This window comes from Hemicordylus capensis, chromosome 6 (assembly GCF_027244095.1).
Source record: "Hemicordylus capensis ecotype Gifberg chromosome 6, rHemCap1.1.pri, whole genome shotgun sequence".
In the NCBI taxonomy this organism is placed as follows: domain Eukaryota; kingdom Metazoa; phylum Chordata; class Lepidosauria; order Squamata; family Cordylidae; genus Hemicordylus; species Hemicordylus capensis.
Genome location: NC_069662.1, coordinates 164585097 through 164606638, shown reverse-complemented (window position 1 = coordinate 164606638; position 21542 = coordinate 164585097). Strand labels below are relative to the sequence as shown.

Genomic DNA, 21542 nt, shown 5'->3' with positions numbered 1-21542 from the left:
ACTTTGCAGTATATTTTTAGCACATTAAGCCTGCCTCCAGATTTAGAAGAGGGGAACCGGGATATGGTGGCATGAGTAGGCGGGATGTGTGTGTGTGTATGTGTGTGCGCAAAATCTTCCCCTACAGTTCTTGAGCCTGATTGCAGGGGTCTTATCCGTTTGATTCTTTCCATGGCATGATCTATTCCACACACACACATACACACACAGTTCCTCAGACAACCAGTCACCAGTCTTCCTGGCGAGGACCCTTCTGGAAAAGACCACTCCGCAGTGAATCACGACAGCTCCTGCCCCTGATCTAGAATTACACTTACAGCTGTTACTCAGACGCCTTGTGTCATCTCACCCCCACCCCCCACCCTGAGCCATCCCTCCCTAGTGGGCCAGTTTGTCATATTAAAAGGTGATCGGCTTACACATCGACCCAGTGTGGATTCCCTAAGCTTTGCAATGCTGTGTCTCTATATATAAACCCCTCTTGCTGTCTCAACCCCACCACACAGCCGGCTGCATCAGCAGCAAGACTATCACACTCCACTGGGGAGCAGAAAGACCTCCGACGGGCACCGTTTCGGAGTAGCCAGAAGACCAGATCGAGGGGGGAAAGAGGAGGCGAGCAAGTGAGTTGCCGACTTCGACCATGGCCCTGCCTGCTGCAGACCAAGCTGAAGAACTGCGCCTCTACCAGCAAACCCTGCTTCAAGATGGGCTCAAGGATATGCTGGACCACAACAAATTCCTCGACTGTGTCTTGAAAGTGAAAGGGAAGGAATTCCCATGCCACCGCCTAGTGCTGGCAGCCTGCAGCCCCTATTTCCGGGCTATGTTTCTCTCAGACATGGAAGAAAGCAAGAAAAGAGAGATCAGCTTGGAGGATGTGGACCCAGAAGTCATGGGCAAGATTCTCCACTACATCTACACCTCGGAGCTGGAGATCACAGAGCAGAACGTCCAGGACATTTTCTCGGTGGCCAACATGTTCCAGATCCCATCCATTTTCACGGTCTGCGTCTCCTTCCTTCAGAAGAGGCTTTGCCTCAGCAACTGCCTGGCCATTTTCAGGCTGGGACTCATGTTGGACTGTGCCCGATTAGCGGTGGCTGCGAGAGATTTCATCTGCGACCGCTTCATCTTGATCTCCCGGGATGAGGAGTTCTGCCAGCTCTCTCCCGACGAGCTGATCGCCATCATCTCCAGCGATTCCCTTAATATTGAGAAGGAAGAGTCCATCTTTGATGTGGTGATGAAGTGGGCCATGGCCAAAGACCGTGAGAGCCGGGCCAAGGCCCTGCCGGTGGTCTTCGAGAGCATCCGTTTCCGCCTCATGGACAAGGATTACCTCAGGGACCATGTGGAGAAACATGCCTTGGTCAAGTGCAGCCCAGAGCTCCTCAAGAAGATCCAGATGGTGAAGGATGCCCACGAGGGGAAGTTCACAGTGGTGAAAAAGACGAGAGGGAAGAAAAAGGATGAGCCGAAGTCAGGGGACAGTGTCATAAATGGAGTGGTAGAGGAAGGAAGTGAGAAAGAGGAAGAGGATGTCCTCCCGGGGATCTTAAATGACACAATGCGCTTTGGGATGTTCCTTCAAGATCTCATTTTCATGATCAGTGACTCAGGGGCAGTAGCCTATGATCCAGGTGCCAACGAGTGCTACTTTGCTTCCCTTTCTGCTCAGATCCCAAAGAACCACGTCAGTCTGGTTACTCGGGAGAACCAGGTCTTCATAGCAGGTGGACTTTACTATAATGAGGATGATAAAGAGGATCCCATCAACTCCTATTTCTTGCAGGTAATGGGCACCCTTCAATGGACAGCATATTGCTTCTGAATATGGCACAGTACTCGTTTCTCTTTGGAACAGGGAATCAACCCAGGGTTTACTTCATTTTGGTTTGGGCTCTCAGGTTCGGGTCAGATCTGGACTGAACTGGTCTAATTCTCTGTTTCCAGGTGTTGGGGCATGGGGTGGGGTTTGAACAATGACATCACATGCTAGCCAACTTTGCATAGACTGTCATTGGTTGGTTAAGAATGTAACAACGGCAGAACCAAACCAAGGCAAAATCAGACCATGTAGTCCAGCATCCTGTTTCCAACTGTGGTCAGCTAAGACCCCTTGGGAAACTGACAAGCGGAGTATGAAGGAGAGGACCTTCCTCCTTCACCATTGCTGATCCCCAGCAGCCTGTCTTTTAGAAGTATCTGTCTTTCTTGGTCCCAAGGGAGTAAAAAATACAAATTAGGTTGGGTGCCCCCATTAGGTAGTGGTGGTGAACAGTAGGTTACTACTACTACTACTACTACTACTACTACTACAATATTTATATAACGCTTGTCAACCAAAGTTCTCAAAACGGTTTACATAGAAAAATAAATAATACATCAAGGGTGGTCCCCTGTCCCCAAAGGGCTCACAATCTAAAAAGAAACATAAGGCAGATACCAGCAACAGCCACTGGAGGGATGTTGTGCTGGGGTTGGATAGGGCCAGTTGCTCTCCCCCTGCTAAATATAAAGAGAATCACCATTTTGAAAAATGCCTCTTTGCTTAGTTAGCAGGGGTTAGGGTACTACTAGTACCCTAACTACTACTACTACTACTACTTATATAACGTTTTTCGATAAAAAGTTCTCAAAGTGGTTTATTATTATGGATGTTGTTGTTGATGATGATGATGTTGATGATGTTGTTGTTGTTAATGATGATGATGTGGTTCCCTGCCTTCAAAGGGCTCACACTCTGTGGGGGAAAAGGGAGACACCAGCCACAGCCACTGAAAGAGTGCTGGGGTTGAACAGGGCCACTTAGTTAGATGACTTTAAAGTAGGGGTTCTCAAACTTGGGTCCACAAAGGATGTTGGGCAACTCCCACCATTCCCAGCCACAACAGCCGGGATAATGGGGATGCTGGGAGTTGTAGTACAACATTTTAGGACCCAAAGTTGAAAATCCCATAAGAAAGGAATTGGACAAATTCTTGGAGGACAAGGAGAAGCTCATCAGTGGTCATGAGGGCCCTTTGAAACCTGCCTGGTCAGTGGCAGAATCCCATGGAATACTTGTTGTTGGGTGGCGGCGGTGGTAGCAGCAGCAGCATGAAAGGGTGAATGGCTTCTGGAGGACTTCCCAGAAGGATCTGATTGGTCCATGTAGGATGCAGGTTGCTAGATGGACCTTGGGCTGATCAAGCAGCTCTTCTCTTATGCCATTCTTGCGATATTGACCTAATTTCACTTTTAAGCATTTATTTTATTGGACCAGTTTTGTCCTGGTCTACGAATAGATTACCATCAGTAGGGGAACGGCTACTGATCACAAAGAAGGCAGGGGCACCCAAACAGAGAAGAAAAACAAAAAGGGGGAAATATTTTCTCAAAGGGCCACCACGTTTTTGCTGCTATGCCCAATACATTTTGGAAGACTCCACCAGGCACCATCTGAATGGCACAGAAATGCCGTTGGGATCCTATAGCTGTATTCCAATGAAATCTTCAGCTCAAGGTTTGTTCCTTCCCTACAGCAGGAGTTCTCAGCCTTGGGTCTCCAGATGTTGATGGTCTAGGACAGGGGTCCCCAACCAGATGTTGTTGAACCACAACTCCCATCGCCCTCTGCTACAATTTATGGTGACCGGGGATGATGGGAGTTGTAGTCCAATAACATCTGAGGACCCAAAGTTGAGAACCCCTTCACCATGATGAGCTCAGAAGAGCTATTCTGACCCATTCGGACCTTGATGGAGTCTTCTGGAACACACATAACAATAGAACTCAGAGACACTTTGAGAGAGTGTTTTCAGCATTCTTCTTTTCACTGCAGATGGCGATTGGCATCATGTGGTGCCCTGAGGCATCTCATTGGCTGCTGCTATAAGTCAGGATGCTAAACTTGGTGGACCCTCTGATGGGACTCAGCTTAGTAATCCTGGCTCTCTTATTTTATTAATCATTGATGCAACACTTAAATCTGAATCATAGCACTTGAGAGTATCCAAATCACTTCACCTATATTTATCTCAACAGTCCTTATAAGACTGCATGGGAGGAGAGCGGGTCTTGTGGCAGCAAGCATGAATTGCCCTCTTTGCTAAGCAGGGTCTGCCCTGGTTTGCATTTGAATGGGAGGCAGACTATATGTGTGAGCACTGTAAGATAGTCCCCTTAGGGGATGGGGCTGCTCTGGGGAGAGCATCTGTATGCTTGCATGCAGAAGGTTTCAAGTTCCCTCCCTGGCATCTCCAGATGGGCTGATTGAGAGACTCCTGCCTGCAATCCTGGAGAAGCTGTTGCCAGTCTGTGTAGACAATACGGAGCCAGATGGACCAATGGTCTGACTCAGCAGAAGGCATCTTCCTATATTCCTCCTTCCAAAGGACAATAGGAATGGATGGGATTTCAAATGCAATGCATTCCATGGCCATTGGGAAGGAACCAGGGCTCTTCCACACACATTCCCTGTCATTCATTTTAGTACATTCCTTAAAGCATATGCTTTGCCTGCAGAAGGTCCCAAGTTCCCTCCCTGGCAGCATCTCCAAGATAGGGCTGAGAGCAACTCCTGCCTGCAAGCTTGGAGAAGCCGCTGCCAGTCTGGGTAGACAATACTGAGCTAGATGGACCAAGGGCCTGACCCGGTATAAGGCAGCTTCCTATGTTCTTATGTTCACTGCAGTATGACCACCTGGATGCAGACTGGTTGGGGATGCCTCCCCTCCCCTCCCCACGCTGCCTGTTCGGTATGGGCGAGGCAGAAAACTCCATCTTCGTGGTGGGAGGGAAAGAGCTGAAAGAAGGAGAGCAAACCTTGGACTCCGTCATGTGCTACGATCGACTGTAAGTGCCTTGGAGCAGAGAAGTGCTGGATTCCTCATTAATTCTCCATCCAGCATTTTCATTAATACAAGGGTTAATAACAATCCTGTAACAGAAAAGCAACAGGGATTTTTTAAAAAAGAAAACCCTCAACTGTTGGGCATGAAATGAACACAATTACTTTGAGGAGAAGCAGGAAGCCTGTTCCGCTAAGGGGGAAGGTATCTTGGAGTGTAAGGTAAAGGGTGCCGTCAAGTCAATTCCGACTCCTGGCTCCCACAGAGCCTTGTGGTTTTCTTTGGTAGAATACAGGAGGGGTTTACCATTGCCTCCTCCCGCGCAGTATGAGATGATGCCTTTCAGCGTCTTCCTATATCACTGCTGCCCGATACAGTACCAGCAGGGATTCGAACCGGCAACCTTCTGCTTGTTAATCAAGCATTTCCCCGCTGCACCACTTAAGGTGGTCATCAGGGGTGTACTACTTAGTAAAGTGGGCCCAGGGTTTTGTGGAGAGGGGCATCGAGGTGGGACACCAGAGCTGGAGGACTCAGAGAGTGCATAGGAAAGGAGCCACTGTCATGGCAGAAGAACCAGAATAAAACCTGATGTCCATGGGAGTGAGACTAGGTTTCTATGGATCAGGACCAGAAGAGGTTGACGGGAAAAACCTGAAACAAAGGAGAAGTAGTAATATATTGTTTATAGTCAAAGGCCATTCCAATCAAAGCATGATTTACAAATAAAAGACAGAGAAAAGAGAAAAGAAAAAAAAGGTTGGGGCAGTTCTTTGTGCATACCACCTCAGTCATTTGACATTATGATGTAAAAATAGATAGCAACGTATGACCAAACCAGGATATTATATATTATATGACAATATGAGAGGTCAAGTGCCATGGCAGGATGGCGGGAGCTTTGTCTTGGCAGGACTCCTGTCCGTTTAACCGCTTTATGACAGTCAGACATTCAACAGGCATGTTCCCTGCAGTATGGGGATCCAGCAACAGGGATACTCCATCTGTTGAATATCTGCCCGTTGTGCCTGTGTAAGTGACACAGAAGAGAAAAAGGTGACGATAATGGGGGGTGGGGGTGGAGAGAGGCAGGAATGCTGAGAAAGCCACAGCTAAACATCACCTGTTGAACTCACAGTGCTGTTCTTGTCCACTAGGTCATTTAAATGGGGCGAAGCAGACCCTCTCCCTTATGAGGTCTACGGCCATGGCGTGGTGTCCCACAACGACCTCATCTATGTCATAGGAGGCAAAGGAAATGATAAGTAAGTGAGTGAGAGGGGAGCGAGGGAGGTGGCGAGGCTGTAAGGAAGGCCACGATAAGATCTTAGGGTTTACTGTGTTTACCTGAATCCAAGACTAGGTTCCCGTCCCTGTCCCCCAAACATATTTGATGTTAGAAACCAGGGGCTCATCTTAAATTCAGAGTCCTCATCCTTTTGAGTAAATACATGATTGGCTGTCCTTTAATAAAGAAGGAAGCCTGTACAGCCAGCTCCCCGGTCTCTCGGCAGTCTCTCGCTGACAGCAGAGAGGACACTCTCCTGAATGGCCAAATTTGGACGAGCGAGTGGCGGGGGGTGGGAGGGTATGCTATATGAAGTTCTACATTACATCCCAAGGTAGCCACTATGCTGTATGAATATACAGACATCTTCACACTCCTGCTTGTTTCTATGTAAATGACTGTATCTGCATTCATTTTAAAAATGAACCTTCCTGGGTACAGACCCCCTCACATGGGGGATATAGATAGGAAGCGTACTGCTGTACCTGTGTTCAGCATATCATGTGAGTAAAGGTAACTGTGTACAGATGTACACTCATTGTACGGTGTACACTCCTTGTATGGCCGAAGAGGAGGAAGGGGCGGCAGGAAGGCACACTGCTGCCCCAAAGACTTCACCAAAACTGAGCACCGGGGAAAGCGGGGGGAGGGATGAATGCACCCTCCCCTGCCCTTAAAGCAAGACACACACCTCCCACTGCCTTCAAATCTCAAACACACCCATGCACATCCCTAGTCCTCACTCCTTGTTTGTGGGCTTCTCAGAGGCATCTGGTGGGCCACTGTGTGAAACAGGATTCTGGACTAGATGGGCTTCCTTGGGCCTGATCCAGCAGGGTTATTCTTATGTTCATATGTTAAGAAGCAAAGCAGAACCCACCCACCCCCGGGTGATGCCTGCCCCCTCCCACCTGAGCACATTGATGAGGCTTGACTCCGTTCCCCTTTCTCCCGCAGGAAGTGCTTGAACACACTGATCGTCTACAACCCAAAGAAGTTTGAATGGAAAGAGCTGGCACCCATGAAGACCGCCCGTTCACTCTTTGGGACAACAGTCCACAAGGACAAAATTTACGTGGCGGCAGGAGTGACCGATGCTGGCCTGACGAGCTCGATGGAAGTTTATGACATTGCAGCTGATAAGTATGTGCTGTGAAAAGGGGCACAAGGGCGGGCATGTAGAAAGAGCCTTAGAGCAGGGGTTCTCCACTCGGGAGCTCCAAATCCTGTGGTTGTTGGGCTACAACTCCCTCATCCTCAGCCGCAATGACCACCATGGATGATGGGGGTTGTACTCCAACTCCATCTGGGGACCCAAGGTTGAGAACCTCTGCCCTAAAGGAACTATTTGGAGGACCTCCGGCCAGATTTCTCAGTGCCATTGCTCTAGCAGTCCCAGCATCCCTTGCTAGCTGTGTACCAGCAGACACAGTGGGTGCCATTTCCCCCAAGGGCTTGAAAGGCAGCATCTGTGGCCATTTCCCTCAGGCCTTGACACTGCCCTAGCTCTGTCTCCAGAGCCTTTCAATGCACACCTGCAGGGGATGCTGCTGTCACAAGCTGTGAGGATGCTCACCCCCGTTTCCTGACCCTCCAATCGTGGGGGGTGTGTGTCTTTTTAAAATGATTTAAAACTGGAGACATACTTCATTCATATTGCATATATAAATGCCACAATAGGAAGAATAAGAATAGCCCTGCTGGATCAGGCCCAAGGCCCATCTAGTCCAGCATCTTGTTTCGCACAGATGCCCACCAGATGATACACATATGCTTCAGAAAGCTCTGCCCTTCGCATCTTTGCATGAAACTGCCTTCTGTGGAGCTAGACCATTGGTCCTCAAGAACAGTTTTGGCAGCAACGCTCCAGGGTTTTGGTCAGGGGTCTTGCCCAGCCCGACCTGGAGATGTTAGGGTTTGAGCCAGGGTTGTTCCCCCCCCCCATGTAAAGCATATACTCGCTTAGTGCCCCATCTCTTAATTCAAAGTGCCTTCTGACTGGAAAAGCCCAGCCCAGAGCAGTCACTCACACAAGAGATATCACAGCCTCTTCTGTGTAATGTTGCCAGATCTCTGCAACAGGAAAGGCTGGAATGTTGATTTCCCCCCACCATGTGATTGGCATGCAAAATGACTGGACAGAGGCAAGGCAAACTCATGCAGAGAGACAGCAGGAGTTCTTTGCCCATTACCAAAGTCTGTGGTTAGAAGCCGAGTATGCACGCTGCCCAGAGGCAGATTAACGTAGTAGCAAATGTAGCATTTGCTACGGGCCCTGCACACCCGGCTTCCAACCGGGAATTAAAATTTAAGCTTTAGTTGTTTTATTTGGTCCATGTTAGATAAAATAATATCCTTTTTCTGCTAAATGTGCCTTTTAAGAGAAGGCCCAGCATAGCATCTGTCCAGTGGCTGTTGCTGGTGCCTACCACATTTGTCTTTTTAGAGTGTGAGCCCGTTGGAGACAGAGAAGCATCTATCCACTCTTTATTTTTCTATGTAAACCCCTTTAAGAATGTTGATTGAAAAATGGTATATAAATGTTCACGGTGGTTGTAGTTAGTGTGAGCTTGTGGCTGGGTCTCCCATACTCCAAAATATAGCAAATGAAAAAAATTAATTACTTTAATATGGAAGTAAATAATTTATATTTTAATATTTATGTGCTTTAAAAAAAATATTTAGGGCCCCGTTATAGCATATACTACAGGCCCTGCACTAGTTTAATCTGGCCCTGATGCTGCCCTAGTCCTGTCGAATGTTTCTGTATGTACTGAGGACCCTGCCATGGGATACCCCACAGGGAGGGTTCCACAACCTAACTCTTCTGCTCTTGTGTGCTTGGCAGATGGGACGCCTTCACAGAATTCCCCCAGGAACGCAGCTCTGGCAGCCTGGTCAGTTTAGCTGGCACCCTCTATCTGATTGGAGGTTTTGCTACTGTAGAGACGGAGTCAGGTGATCTGGTGCCAACAGAGCTCAATGACGTTTGGAGGTAAGGCATGTCGGCATTTATGGGGAAAGCGGCCATGTGGGGATCTTCACTTACAGGAGGAACTCTGTTCTTCTTAAGTTGGGGCTTATGTAAAGAAAGGCCACACCATATGGGGCTTTTTCGAGGGGATGGGTGAGACTTATAAAATTATGCATGGTGTAGAAAAAGTGGAGAGTTTTCCTCCTTCTCTCCTAGCACTAGAACCCTTATGGACCTCTCCTCTACAATCACGTCCATTTATAGCCATTTTAGCCAGTTACAATCACTACATCTCATCGCCATAATGAGCAAATTCCATATATTTGCATTGTGCAAAGCGGTGTTTCTTTTTTCCAACCCCAAACCAGTGGCCAAAATCTCCCCACATTCATGCATGCTGTCGCAACCCAGGCAACCTACTCAGGCATGCTGGCACATATAGGGTCATCACTGCCACAAGGTAGGCAGGTTAAGGCACAGGCCACAACGTTCTCCACAACACACCCAGTTTCAGGACATGCCATAAGGTCTCCCTCTTCACAAAGGACAAAAAAAAAAAGCACTTCGGACAGGCTCAGGACACTCACCAGAAAATGCCAGCAGCTTTGTCACCAAAGAGATGGCAAGTGAAGAGATTCAGAAAGAGCAAAAGAATTCCCAGTGTGCCAATACCTACTTGCACCAACACAGATGGCACTCAGAAGCCTATTAATTGCAGCTCCAAATATTTTGCATTCCTGTCTTTTCCCAGGTATGATGAGGAAGGAAAAAAGTGGGATGGTGTCCTCCGAGAGATCCAGTACGCCTCAGGAGCCACTTTTCTGCCTGTGAGGCTCAACGTTCTGCGACTAACCAAGATGTGAACCTGCCAAGGTGTCATTTTGGACTCCTTGCTGTTGAACTCTCTCCCAGTTTCCTGCCCCCAACCCATTCCTTTCTTTTCTAAGTCTGAATTTAATGATTCAATGTTGCAGTGCCATTTTTGTTAGATAAAAACAACAACAAAAAGATGCTATACTTGCTGTTTTCTGTCTATTATTTTCCCCAAAGAGGGGGAGGGAATGGGCTGGCATTCATGGGAGGAAAACTAAAACCCTAAGGGCAGACATTTTTGGCAGGCATGCTATCAATCCTGTCCAGTATGACCATGCTAGTGCGCACACCCAAACACATGTGCAAGCACTATTGTAGCTCTTGCCTACTGAGCCAGGGGGAAGTGGCAGCACAAGATGAAAGAGCTAGGCAAGTGTGCAAGTGTGAGTCTATAGGCTCTCCCAAGTGTGCCACACCCTAGCCCTGCTGCTTGCTGGCCACCCATTATCATGTTTCAGGCAATGCCACAGTCTCTTCTGAGACAAAGACCAGAGATGCCCTAGTCCCTGGACAGCTCCCAGGACATGTCAGGACCACGGACAGAGCTGATCAGGAGACCGCAGAAGCTGGATGTTGCCACAGAAAGGAATGTTGCTCCAGCAGTGTTTCTCAGTGAACTGTTGGGTTTTGTGGCCTACTGCTCAGGAAAGGTGACCTGGCCCCACCCTTTAATAAACAAACTTTGTTTTTTTTAAAGGGGCCTTGCCCAGTTTTTCAGGGCCTTGCTCTGGAAGAGCTGGAGCAACTCCATAATGGCCAGGAGGTCCTCAGAAGATTTACCCAAACTGGAGGACATTGGCAAGGCTGTGTCTTGGTGAGGGTACTGGTTCATCCATTGTGCGGTGTCCCAATAGCATGCAGTATACAGGTACTTGAGTAACTAATGATGCCCAATCTGTTACTTCTCCCATACTTTCTACCCAATCCCCCTGCTGCTACAAAACACTGAAAATTCATCAGGTTTTGAGATTTGGCAACACTGAGTTCCATTCTGGTCATCTTACATGTCCAACATTTCTATATGAAAGATTGTTTTCTATACAAGAGGTGTTTGGGCTCACAACTCAATACAAAGAGCCTTCCTTTAAAGACACAGAGACAAGGGTCAGGAAACTTCAGTTTTATTTAGGTGTATGGTTGAAAACAGTTTTCCAATTCCTATAAAACCTAACAAAACAGAATATTATGGTGACTGCTAAGCAAGCCCCTCCCCCCGCCAAATGTTTCATGTGAACTGAAAGAAACAGCACCCAATTGAGAGTGGGGAAAGAGCATTAGGAATGTTTGTGGTTCACATAGGTAAGAGGTCCTCAGCACGATAAGCTCATTTCAAATTTCCTTAAAATAATTTTTTTTAATGGAATCCTTACCAAGAAGCTGTCTATAGAAAAACCCTAAATGTTAACAGGCCAGCAAGATCATCAGATCACAGATAGAGAGATCCTGGCCATCCCACATGAAACCAATCATGCCCTTTTTGAAATCTTTAGTAGGTGCAAAAATGCAGGATATACTCAGATGATGCAGTTGGTCAACACTGCCAGGCATGTTTTCCATATCTTTGCATGCAGACCTGTCTTTGTAACACTGCAGGAAAGATGGGGATCAACCCTACTCTGGGAATGAGGCCCGTGCAAAATTTGAAGCCAAATCTTTATACGCCTCTCCTGGCCCCACTTGGAAACACTTACCTCTGCGTAGAGAGGTTCACGCACAGCACTGTGAAGAGCCCTTAGAAGGGAAGCAAAACTGTGGGGACTTCCGGTGACATCATGGAAGCCGCATGGGAAGAGCAATAGGAAATGTCATACTTCTCAGGGTTGCCCTGTGGAACTTCCCACAGGGTCACTGAGACTTCTTGCGGCTTCACCTTGCTTCCCTGTAAGGGCCCTTCCTTGAGCTGTGCGTGGACCACTCTGCACGGACGGAAGGAGGTGGAGCAGGCCTCCATCCAGGGCCTGGTGCAAATGATTCAGCTTCAGCGCTTCAAAACTGAATCTTTGTACAGGCATACTGGACATGCAAGTCTTTCTTTCCCTTTCACAAGTGACGCATGGTTTAGAAACTGCAAATCATCTCTCCCTAGGTGTTCTGTGCCTTTTCGGTTTCTATTCTATGCCTTCATTGACTAGTGTAGCATAGTGGTGAAGAGCACAAGCTTCGAGCCAAGAGGATGTTCAGATTTTACCTGAGCTAGGATTTATGGGCTGGACTCGGGCAAATCTTTCAATCAGATAATCTTTGAATTATCTTTCAAGTTCTGACTGTCCCCTCCATATTTAAAGAGAGAGAGAGCTGGTCTTGTGGTAGCAAGCTTGACTTGTCCCCTTAGCTAAGCATATGAATGGGAGGCTAGAAGTGTGAGCACTGGAAGATCTTCCCCTCAGGGGATGGGGCCACTCTGGGAAGAGCATCTAGGTCCCAAGTTCCCTCCCTGGCAGCATCTCCAAGATAGGGCTGAGAGAGACTCCTGCCTGCAACCTGGGAGAAGCCACTGCCAGTCTGTGAAGACAATCCTGAGATAGATGGACCAAGGGTCTGACTCAGTATATGGCAGCTTCCTATGTCTCTATAATAGGAGCACACTGGTCTACCTTATAGGGCTGTTATAAGCATTACCAAAATAGTGTTCGTGAAACACATTGAGACCCCTCCCCCAACAGATAACATCTACTGAATGCTACCTCTAAAGGAGGAAGAAAAACAAGAGCATTCGCCTCCTCAAAATGCTCTTTCATTTACTCTCTGGAGACTGGAACAAATTTGGCCAAAGCCCTCCCAGGCTATGCCTAAAGCCTTTTCTGTTCTAGGCTAAGGGCTGCTTTTCACTTTATCTATTTAGGTGTCCTCCTAAAAACATGCTAGGTGTGAATGAGACAAAAGCCCTATTCAGCCATTATGCTGTACGTGTGTTCAGATGTCTGTACATGTTTTTTAGGCGAATGACTACACCTGCATTAATTTTAACAGTGAATCTAGGTACAGGCCCCCCAAAATGCAGGATACAGGTAGCAAGGGTACTGCTGTACCTGTGCTCAAAATAATGTGTGAGTGGCGCAGCAGGGAAATGCTTGACTAACAAGCCGAAGGTGGCCGGTTCGAATCCCCACTGCTATTATATCGGGCAGCAATGATATAGGAAGATGCTGAAAGGCATCATCTCATACTGCGAGGGATGAGGCAATGGTCAACCCTTCCTGTATTCTACCAAAGAAAACCACAAGGCTCTGTGGGTGCCAGGAGTCGAAATCGACTTGACGGCACACTTTACTTTAATTGTACCTGCATACAGATCTGTACCTGTGTACACAGTTGAAGATAACGTGTGGATTGGGCTAAACCTATTTTTGGAGCACAAAAACACGTTGTTACATGCCGTAGAGTGTCAGGAATGGCCATCACTCCCAGTCAAGAGGACATCTGGTTGTAAAACCAGGTTTTCTCCCACATAGCATATTAAAAAAAGACCTTAAGTGAAAGGGCAGGAACGCTTCCTAATACCTAGTGGTTACAGGTGCTCCTGGCACCAAACTAGAGGATGGTGACTGCCTGCAGACAGGAGGCTCCTAACCAGTCCACTAGTTGTTCTACCTTCTGGAAGTGGCCACAAAGGCATCATAGTCAACTTGAAACACCTTAACAGTGAATCTAAGCTAAACCAGATTTAATCACCCACTACAAGCTCCCTGCTAACTGAGCAAAGAGGCACCTTTTTAAAGGAGTGGTTTTCTTGGGGGGGGGGGGCAGGGGGAGAGCAACTGGCCCTATCCAACCCCAGCAGAGCATCCCTCTAGTGGCTGTTGCTGGTGTCTATCTTATAGCAATAGCAATAGCACTTACATTTATATACCGCTCTATAGCTGGAGCTCTCTAAGCGGTTTACAATGATTTAGCATATTGCCCCCCAACATTCTGGGTACTTATGTCTCTTTTTTAGATTGTGAGCCCTTTGGGGACAGGGAGCCATTTTCTTCATTTATCTCTGTGTACACCACTTTGGGAACTTTGGTTGAAAAGTGGTATATAAATATTTGATATAGCCATAGTGGAGGGAGGGGGTGATCCCAGCAATCCAGACCAGTCAAGAAAGCCAGAATTCACTCCTTGGAGGATTTTATCCTGCGACTGGGTAAAACACAAAGGGCAACTAAGAAGACAGCTCAGGAAAGAGCTATTAGTGCAACTGTTTCCCATAATTTCGGATCCAAGAGATTAGTTGATACTATGCACTTAAGAGATCCTACAGCAGTTTCCATCTGAAAGAACCTGGCGCTAGAATTCTCGGTACGGGAGAGATTCAGATCAGAAGGCGTTCTAAACAAGATAGTTGCCATACTGCTGGCAGACTGAGTGTACTCAGTGGCGATAAAATAAAATTCAAATTTTGCACCCCGGCAAATAAGTTCTGAGCCAAAACCACCACCGTATTCCGGGACCTGTACACATGATGCCGATTAAGTCCACTTGCATAACTCCTTGTTTTGTGCAATTTATTCTGAAACCCATGTTGCATGATTTATTCTAGATTCGTTACTTATGAGAGGTGCAAGCACACGGACACCCCACTCTCCGTCCCTGAAAATCTTACTCAGCCACCTCTCTGGCTTTCAAGATTTCAGTAGGCCTTCCCTAAATACTCTCAAGCATATCTCCACAGCCATGAGGACTAGTAACTTTTAAAAAATGCAAGTTGAGATTCTCATGAGGTCCTGCAACCATCATCACAACCTACATTTTTTCCCTGTGCTCCTCTCTGAATCACAGCACACACAAGGCTCCAGACAAGACCAGCTGGAGTTCAGCCTCCAGTATGCCATATTTTTAGTCATGGGTTTGCATAACAGATCATGACCCTTTTGGGGTCAGCCAATAAACTATACTGATATTGATGAAAATTAATCCACCTACTAGCAAGAGGTTGAGATTTTCTTCTGCTATTCCCAGTAATGGTTTAGCAAAACATTTCACCTCTTACAGTGCAGGTCCAGAACTCTAAAAAACAATAGACAAAGCAGTCCAACCTCTTCAACTACAGGTAATTGGTTACCAAATGCATCTTTGATCGATTCTCATCCAGTGAAATGCTTTCTAGCTGTCATCTTCAGCAGACCCATAGTGCCCAAAGAAAAAACACTGTGTTTCAAGAACCTTATAGCAATCTTGCAGTATTCCCTCTGAGAAGAAGGGGAAGAAAAGAAAGACTGTAAAGCAGAATTCCTGAAGCAGAATTCATCTGAAAAGAGAGAGAGAGTGTATGTGTGTGGGTTTTTTTTCTTCCAAACAGTAATCAATTCAGCCCTCCCTGTTTCGTGCAAAAAGCTGAAGCATCGCCTACAATACAGAAACACAAATATATTCATCCAGAGATTATTTAACTAGAAATTTCTTGAGTGGGACACACAATCTTCATTTCAAGCTGAAGACTCCCTCTGTGGATCAATATACACTGTCACTTCTCTCTCCCTTTAGATCCATCCTCTCCTCAGGTTTTGTTTTCTTGGCTTTTTCTCTTTCAGTTTATATGGCAACAACGATCTGTTTACCGCACCATTGGCTTCTAAAGAAACCCAAACACAGGAGGGCCATTTCTGACGTCACACCACTGACAGCAACCAATTCAGCCTGGCATAAACATGTCAGGATGAATTCACTAAAACTGGAGGATGATCATGATAACACTTTGTATTTATTATATTGCTTTCAAGCGTGCAAAGTGCTTCACATAGATCATCTTGTTGAAATCTTTACAACAATCCTGTAAGGTAGGTCAATACCATCTTTACCTGAATCCAAGACTAGGTTTTCCCCCCCAAGTTCTCTGATGTTAGAAATTGAGGAGTCATCTTAAATTAAATTAAGTTCCTTTCAGGTTAATACAGGTATGGTACAGCTTCGTTTAACCTCTATTTTTAAAGGGGGTTGGCTTAAATTCAAAGTCATCTTCTGTTTGGATAAATGTGGTACTATGACCCCCATGTTGCAGATGGGGAACTGAAGCAGAGAGAGAGTTGCTTGCCTAAGGCTACCTACTGAGTTCATGGCAGAGGCAAGATATGAATTGAGGGCTTCCTGATTCATAGCTCAGGCTCTTAACTATTAAATTACACCAGTTCTCAGGAACTTTAGTGCTTAAAGTGGCCCCTGGCTGCTTATCGAGTTTCCTGAAGGGTGCTACAGAACACAAAAGTCAATGGTTCAGACTGGATGGGTTAAGCCAAAGTGCATAATTCCTGCGATACACTCACAGCCCTTAGTGTGAGAGTGTGTGAACACACATGGGATCATTCATTGGGGAGAAATGGCTCTCTACTTTTGGCAAGACCTCAGCCACAACCTTTGTGATGAGAAAGAGCCTCAGAGTAGAGGTACACCATCATAAATAAATCAAATAGTCTAATAGGGTTAAGGTTTATAAAAACAATTGCCAACATTTTTTTAAAAAAGCAAAACAAAACAAAAGCAAAGTACTAACTATTTGGAGCAGGGTTTACTACTCCATGAGCAGTGAAGTCCAATACTGCTGGCACATTTTTCCTTCTATTTCTGCAAGAACTGGACACTTTGGGGAGGAAATGAAGGCAGAAAATTTAGGAAAGGGGTCTAGAACAGAGGTTCTCAAACTGGGGTCTCCAACTGTTGTTGGACTACATCTCCCATCATCCCTTACGCCACTGTGGCTAGGGATGATGGGAATTATAGTACACCGACGCTGGTGACCCAAGGCCAGGAGCTCCTGGCTAGAATGTATCTGAGGGACCCTGGGCACCTGTTGGGTCTCCTCTACCTGGTGGTTATAACCCTGATTTTCTGGCCATTGGATACTCTTTGGAAATGTACAGCACTGTGTATCACCTCATGGGACACAGTTAAAGTCATATGGAGGCAGGGTGACTTTAAGGGGAGAACCAGTGAGCAGGAGAAGGGGATGTTGAACCCTTTCCCAGCCTGCTGATTATCTTCCCAAAAATCCACTTCCCCCGACCCCTCCTTGCTCATATTTGAGTTTCTGAGCCCAGAGGGGAAGGGGTGTGTGTGCTTAATCCCTGAGCATTCCATCCTACACAAGTTCTTCCCTCCACATGTCCCTTCTTGCCCTCACTCTGGCATTTTGCAGAGAGCACATCTGCCACACAACATGAGCCCTGCACAGGTTTTCATTCTTGAGTACGCTGTATCCAGTGTGGGGGGGGTGGGGGAGATGAGAGCGAGATGGCTCTCCGTGCTATTACACACACACACACACCCCACACACACTTATGTCAACCCACACTAAGTCTCTGCCCCATTATGCCTAGGTTGAGCACCCACCTCTGCAGTCAAGTGCTGAACTTGGGGGCAGCAGAGGGCAGGACCATGAAGCATGCAGGGACTAGGGTCTGGTTAGCCAGCTCGTTTCCAGAATAGCCCTATTCAGACATTATGCTCAACACTCGTACAACAACTATACAGTATACACAGGTACAGTTCTGTACACAGGTGCAGTTATTGGCAGGTTAGGTTGGACACAGGTTCAGCTCAGCAATGCACTTTCAACCTGTACCATGCATTTGTGGGCCTGTACTGAGGAGCGCTTGTAAAATGAGTACAGGTACAGTCATTCACACACACAAATGTACAAGTGTACAGACGTCCGTAGCATCATACAACAAAATGTCTGAAGAGGGCTAAAGTCCGCATGGGAAGATGCAGTTTTGGCCCTCAAAAAGGGAGAGAGAGAAAATGGTAGAAAATGTTACTGAACTAGCAATGGCCAGAACCTCCCCTTCGACCCAAAGATAGAACCGAGAAACAGAAATGGTGGTGGTTGTGACCGTTTATGACGGAGTACTGCTTCCCTGGCAAGTTAGAAATAAAAACATATGGAGATTATACACGGCTGTTAGAATGGAAGTCACAATATATTTCCTAGCATATTTCTTAAGATGCTTCTGAATTAAAAGTATTAGAGTTCCGATTCTCCCTCGCCCCCCACCCCGCCCCGCCAGATCTATACATAATAAAGTGCTTCATTGTAAAAAAAAAAAAAAAAAGTTTCACGCTAAAGGAGAGTCATCGATACACGCTTCTTCCTCTTTTCCTTCTTGGCATATTTGGACAATGGGGACTGAAGGCTGCCAAAGCAACACAGGGCCAAATGCCAGGCATTTGAGGCATGTGTAGTGCTGAGTTCTGTTCAACACCCCCCCCTTGTCTGTCTGTCTTCCAAACTCAGACATGCGACTGAAGTTCCAGGGCAGGACTTGTGCTTCCCCCCTTCCCAACGTCCGCCACGACTCTAGTCTTTCGAAGAGGTCGTTGGGCGGGGTCATGCTGGGAGGTCTCCACTCCAGTCAGCAAAGGGCTCAATCACGTCAATCCTTCTTCCCCCAGGAGTCCAATACTGTGGCATTTGGCTTCGCATTTATTGCACCGTCTCGACCTTTTCCAAGCCACAGCCTTCTTTTGCTGCATCTTTTGCATCCTTTCTCACGTTATGGCTGTGCTTCCAGGGGCCAGCCCTGATTTAGTTCACATGTATGTAGAGAGGCAAAGTGGTCTGGATGTCTTAGCTGAAAAGGATGCACCAGGTTCTGGAGGGGGGGGGCTGGGGGGGGCAGGGATGAGGGCCCCCAAAACAAATATCCAATGGAACTCTGTTCTTCATGCACATGGACCCATGTATGCATACTGGTTCCATATGCTGACAGGGCAAATCCACCAGTAACAGGAGTGGCCAACCTAAAGCTCTCCAGCTGGTTTCGGACTACAACTCCCATCATCCCCAGCTGCAACTGTGGCTGGAGATAATGCGGGTTGTGGTCCCAACAATGGTTGGAGAGCCTCAGGCTAGGCACCCGTGACCTCTGCATTGCTGCTTCTGCACAAGCGCCTCCCATTTCCATAGGGTTTGAATGGGTATCCCACACACCGGTCTTTGACAGAATGGAGGTCACTCTCCAGCGGAGCTCTGGTGGAAGGGTTGTGTGCAGAAGTTCCGTTAACCTACAACAGAGCATGAAGCAGCTTGCAAGCGTCCTACTGAGGAAGAGATATCATGATGGATTAATAAAGTGCAAAATAAAGGTTAAAATAATAAATTCTTAACATTTAAAGAGGCCAGATATCCTTCCCCAAGCCAGCTCAAAAGCATTTGAAAGAGCAGAACCTAGGCAGGTTTGTTTCTAGAGGAGTTTGCTTAGTGCATTCGCCCACTGAAGAATGGGGGGTCTCCATTTGCTCCATATAATTCAAGAAGGATGCAGACCGAGAGGTGGAAGTTCTTGGAGGAGGCATCTGCCTCTCTGCTCCTACCTGTTTCTCTCTAAATCATTTCCCAGCACTTCATTAGATGGTTCAAGACCTTTCCATAAAGCCTGAGTGTCCTAAAGACCACCTAAACCGGAGAGAATGATAAAGACCTAAGCAGGTGGACAGGTTCTGTGTATGTCTACCAGAGAGGGCAAGGAACTCAAGACAAGGCCTCTGATACTCTGGTATGATTTAAGGAGGTTAAGCCTCATCTCTACCAGTGTGCAGAAAGAGGCTGTTCAAGGTACAGAGCCTGGGAAAACACAAGCCATACCAAGGGAGGAGAGCTGGTCTTGTAGTAGCAAGCATGAACTGTCCCCTTTGCTAAGCAAGGTCTGCCCTGCCTTGCATTTGAATGGGAGACGACATGTGTGAGCACTGCAAGATATTCCCCTTAGGGGATGAGAAAAGCGCCTGCATGCTTGCACGCAGAAGATTCTAAGTTCCCTCACTGGCAGCATCTCCAAGATAGGGCTGAGAGAGGCTCCTGCCTGCAAGCCTGGAGAAGCCGCTGCCAGTCTGGGTAGACAACACTGAGCTAGATGGACCAAGGGTCTGACTCAGTATATGGCAGCTTCCAATGTTCCTATGACCAGTGATAATGGGAGAGGGAGAAAGTGAAGAAAGACAAAGCTGGCCTGGAGAGGACATGTGACACACACTCCCTCAAATCAACCATCAGTCACTCCCAGCAATCGTCGCTGGAGTGCCGTTTGACTTGCCACTTCCTTCTGTACCCTGTTCCATGGAGAGGGGTGTTTGCATCACTCTCTTCCCCTCATGGAAAAGTGGGAAGTCACAGTTGCCTCTTCCCAGCTGTTGCCTTGGGTGAAAACACTTTGACCCAAGCTCCCAAGAAAGTGCATGCACCACCCCCTCCCCACCATAACAGGGGGGGAGGTTAGAAAGAGAATGAGGCTGTTCACACAACCAAAAACTGGGCCGGGCGAATGTGCTACCCAGGTTTGGGTGCTGTGTGCGCTCCCAATTTTCAGTTGTCTGGGAGCAAACAACTAGACAGATGGAGGGAGAAGTGATTGTGTGGGAGGCAGGAGCTGGGTAGGACAGCACCATCCTACCCAGCTTTCATACCCAGCATTTGACCAAGGAGGAGGGAATGCTCTCCAACCCAGCTCCTGACTCCTTCACAATCACTTCTTCCTCCTCCTACCTGGCTCTTTGCTCCCAGACAACCGAAAATTGGGAGCGCACACAGCTCCCAATCCTGGGTAGGACTCTTGTCCTACCCAGTTTTCGATTGTTGTGAACAGTCTCAATGTTCTTGCTTGAGTCATTGGCAACATTGGCTTGAGTCATTGGGTTGGTCTTGGCATGTCCCTAGATCTCCAGAGAAGAGAGAACAGCATTTGGTCTACACCCTTACATGCACAAACCAAGTGGAAAATTGCCGTTGTGTTATGGGCAATCTGAGCAGCAAAGGTGGCTTGCAGGCCCCTGATGTTCCCACCTGGCTGGAGAACCACAAGCCCTTCAAGCCCAAGAGAGAAGATGGAGCCCGTTCCAAAGAAAAGCCAACCCAAAGCTCCTCCCGCAACCCTCAAAGATGTTTGCGACTGAGATACCTGCTGGGCACTTACTGAATTACAGACCAGTCCTATGTGCATGTGCAGCCAAAGGGCCAGGCCTAGTTGTTCAAGTTCACTCTGCTGGCTGGGAAAAGAGGCGGAGGAGGCGGTAAGTGTGGAGGAGGGGGGATGCTCTGAGCATGCGCGTGCATGAGCGGCAGAGGGAGCGCGTGGGAGTGCGGTGTCGAGTGAAGAGCGAGCCCGGCTGTCAGGTGGGGCAAGGCGGCGCTCTGGGGGGTCAGGAGGCTGAGGGAGTTCGCGTCGCTGCCGCCGCCGTTGTTGCTGGGCTCGGAGGCCACGGGGTTGCTGACCCGGAAGCATTTCTCCTTGTGGGCCTTGAGCATGTTGGAGAACCGGAAGCGCTGCCCGCAAACGTCACAGGGGTAGGGCTTCTCTCCCGTGTGTGTCCGGCGATGCCGCTTCATATTGGGCCGGCTGGTGAAGCTTTTCCCACAGATCTCACAGATGTATGGCTTCTCGCCTAGGGAGGGGCCGAGGAAGGAGAAAAGACTGGTTAGAGCAGGGGCTGGCAACCTGGGCTCTCCAGCTGTTGCTGAACTTCCCAGGTGCCCCTGGATTCCTTTTTGAAAATGGGAGTTACATTAGCTACTTTCCAGTCCTCTGGTACAGAGCCTGAGTGTAGGGACAAGTTACATATTTTTTCTAGGAGATCAGCAATTTCACATTTGAGTTCCTTC

At 47.6% G+C, this 21542-nt stretch overlaps 2 protein-coding genes across 3 annotated transcripts in view; one reads left to right on the top strand and one right to left on the bottom strand.

The window, feature by feature from the left end:
* Positions 1-455: 455 nt before the first annotated feature.
* KLHL40 (kelch like family member 40) lies at positions 456-10114 on the top strand. The gene is made up of 6 exons (XM_053265609.1): positions 456-1795; positions 4679-4839; positions 5993-6100; positions 7081-7266; positions 8972-9118; positions 9849-10114. The coding sequence occupies exons 1-6, from the start codon at positions 644-646 to the stop codon at positions 9958-9960; spliced, it is 1866 nt and encodes a 621-aa protein (XP_053121584.1). The 5' UTR covers positions 456-643; the 3' UTR covers positions 9961-10114.
* A 961-nt stretch (positions 10115-11075) lies between these two features.
* The window catches only part of ZBTB47 (zinc finger and BTB domain containing 47), a 61106-nt gene continuing 50639 nt past the window's right edge, over positions 11076-21542 (bottom strand). Inside the window, exons 6-7 of one of the 2 annotated variants that reach the window (XM_053263652.1) lie at positions 20857-21325; positions 11076-18988 (exon numbers count right to left, since the gene is read on the bottom strand). In XM_053263652.1, coding sequence (XP_053119627.1) covers positions 20904-21325 — 422 coding nt within the window. In that variant the 3' untranslated portion in view covers positions 11076-18988; positions 20857-20903. The remainder of the gene's footprint in view (positions 18989-20856; positions 21326-21542) is intronic. The other variant, XM_053263653.1, reaches the window with a different exon arrangement.

Excerpts from the sequence above, each read along its gene's own strand:
- KLHL40 (XM_053265609.1), top strand. The coding sequence starts at position 644 with ATGGCCCTGCCTGCTGCAGACCAAGCTGAAGAACTGCGCCTCTACCAG. Across the intron at positions 4,840-5,992 it reads GTCATGTGCTACGATCGACT|GTCATTTAAATGGGGCGAAG; the intron begins GTAAGTGCCTTG and ends CTTGTCCACTAG. Across the intron at positions 9,119-9,848 it reads GAGCTCAATGACGTTTGGAG|GTATGATGAGGAAGGAAAAA; the intron begins GTAAGGCATGTC and ends GTCTTTTCCCAG.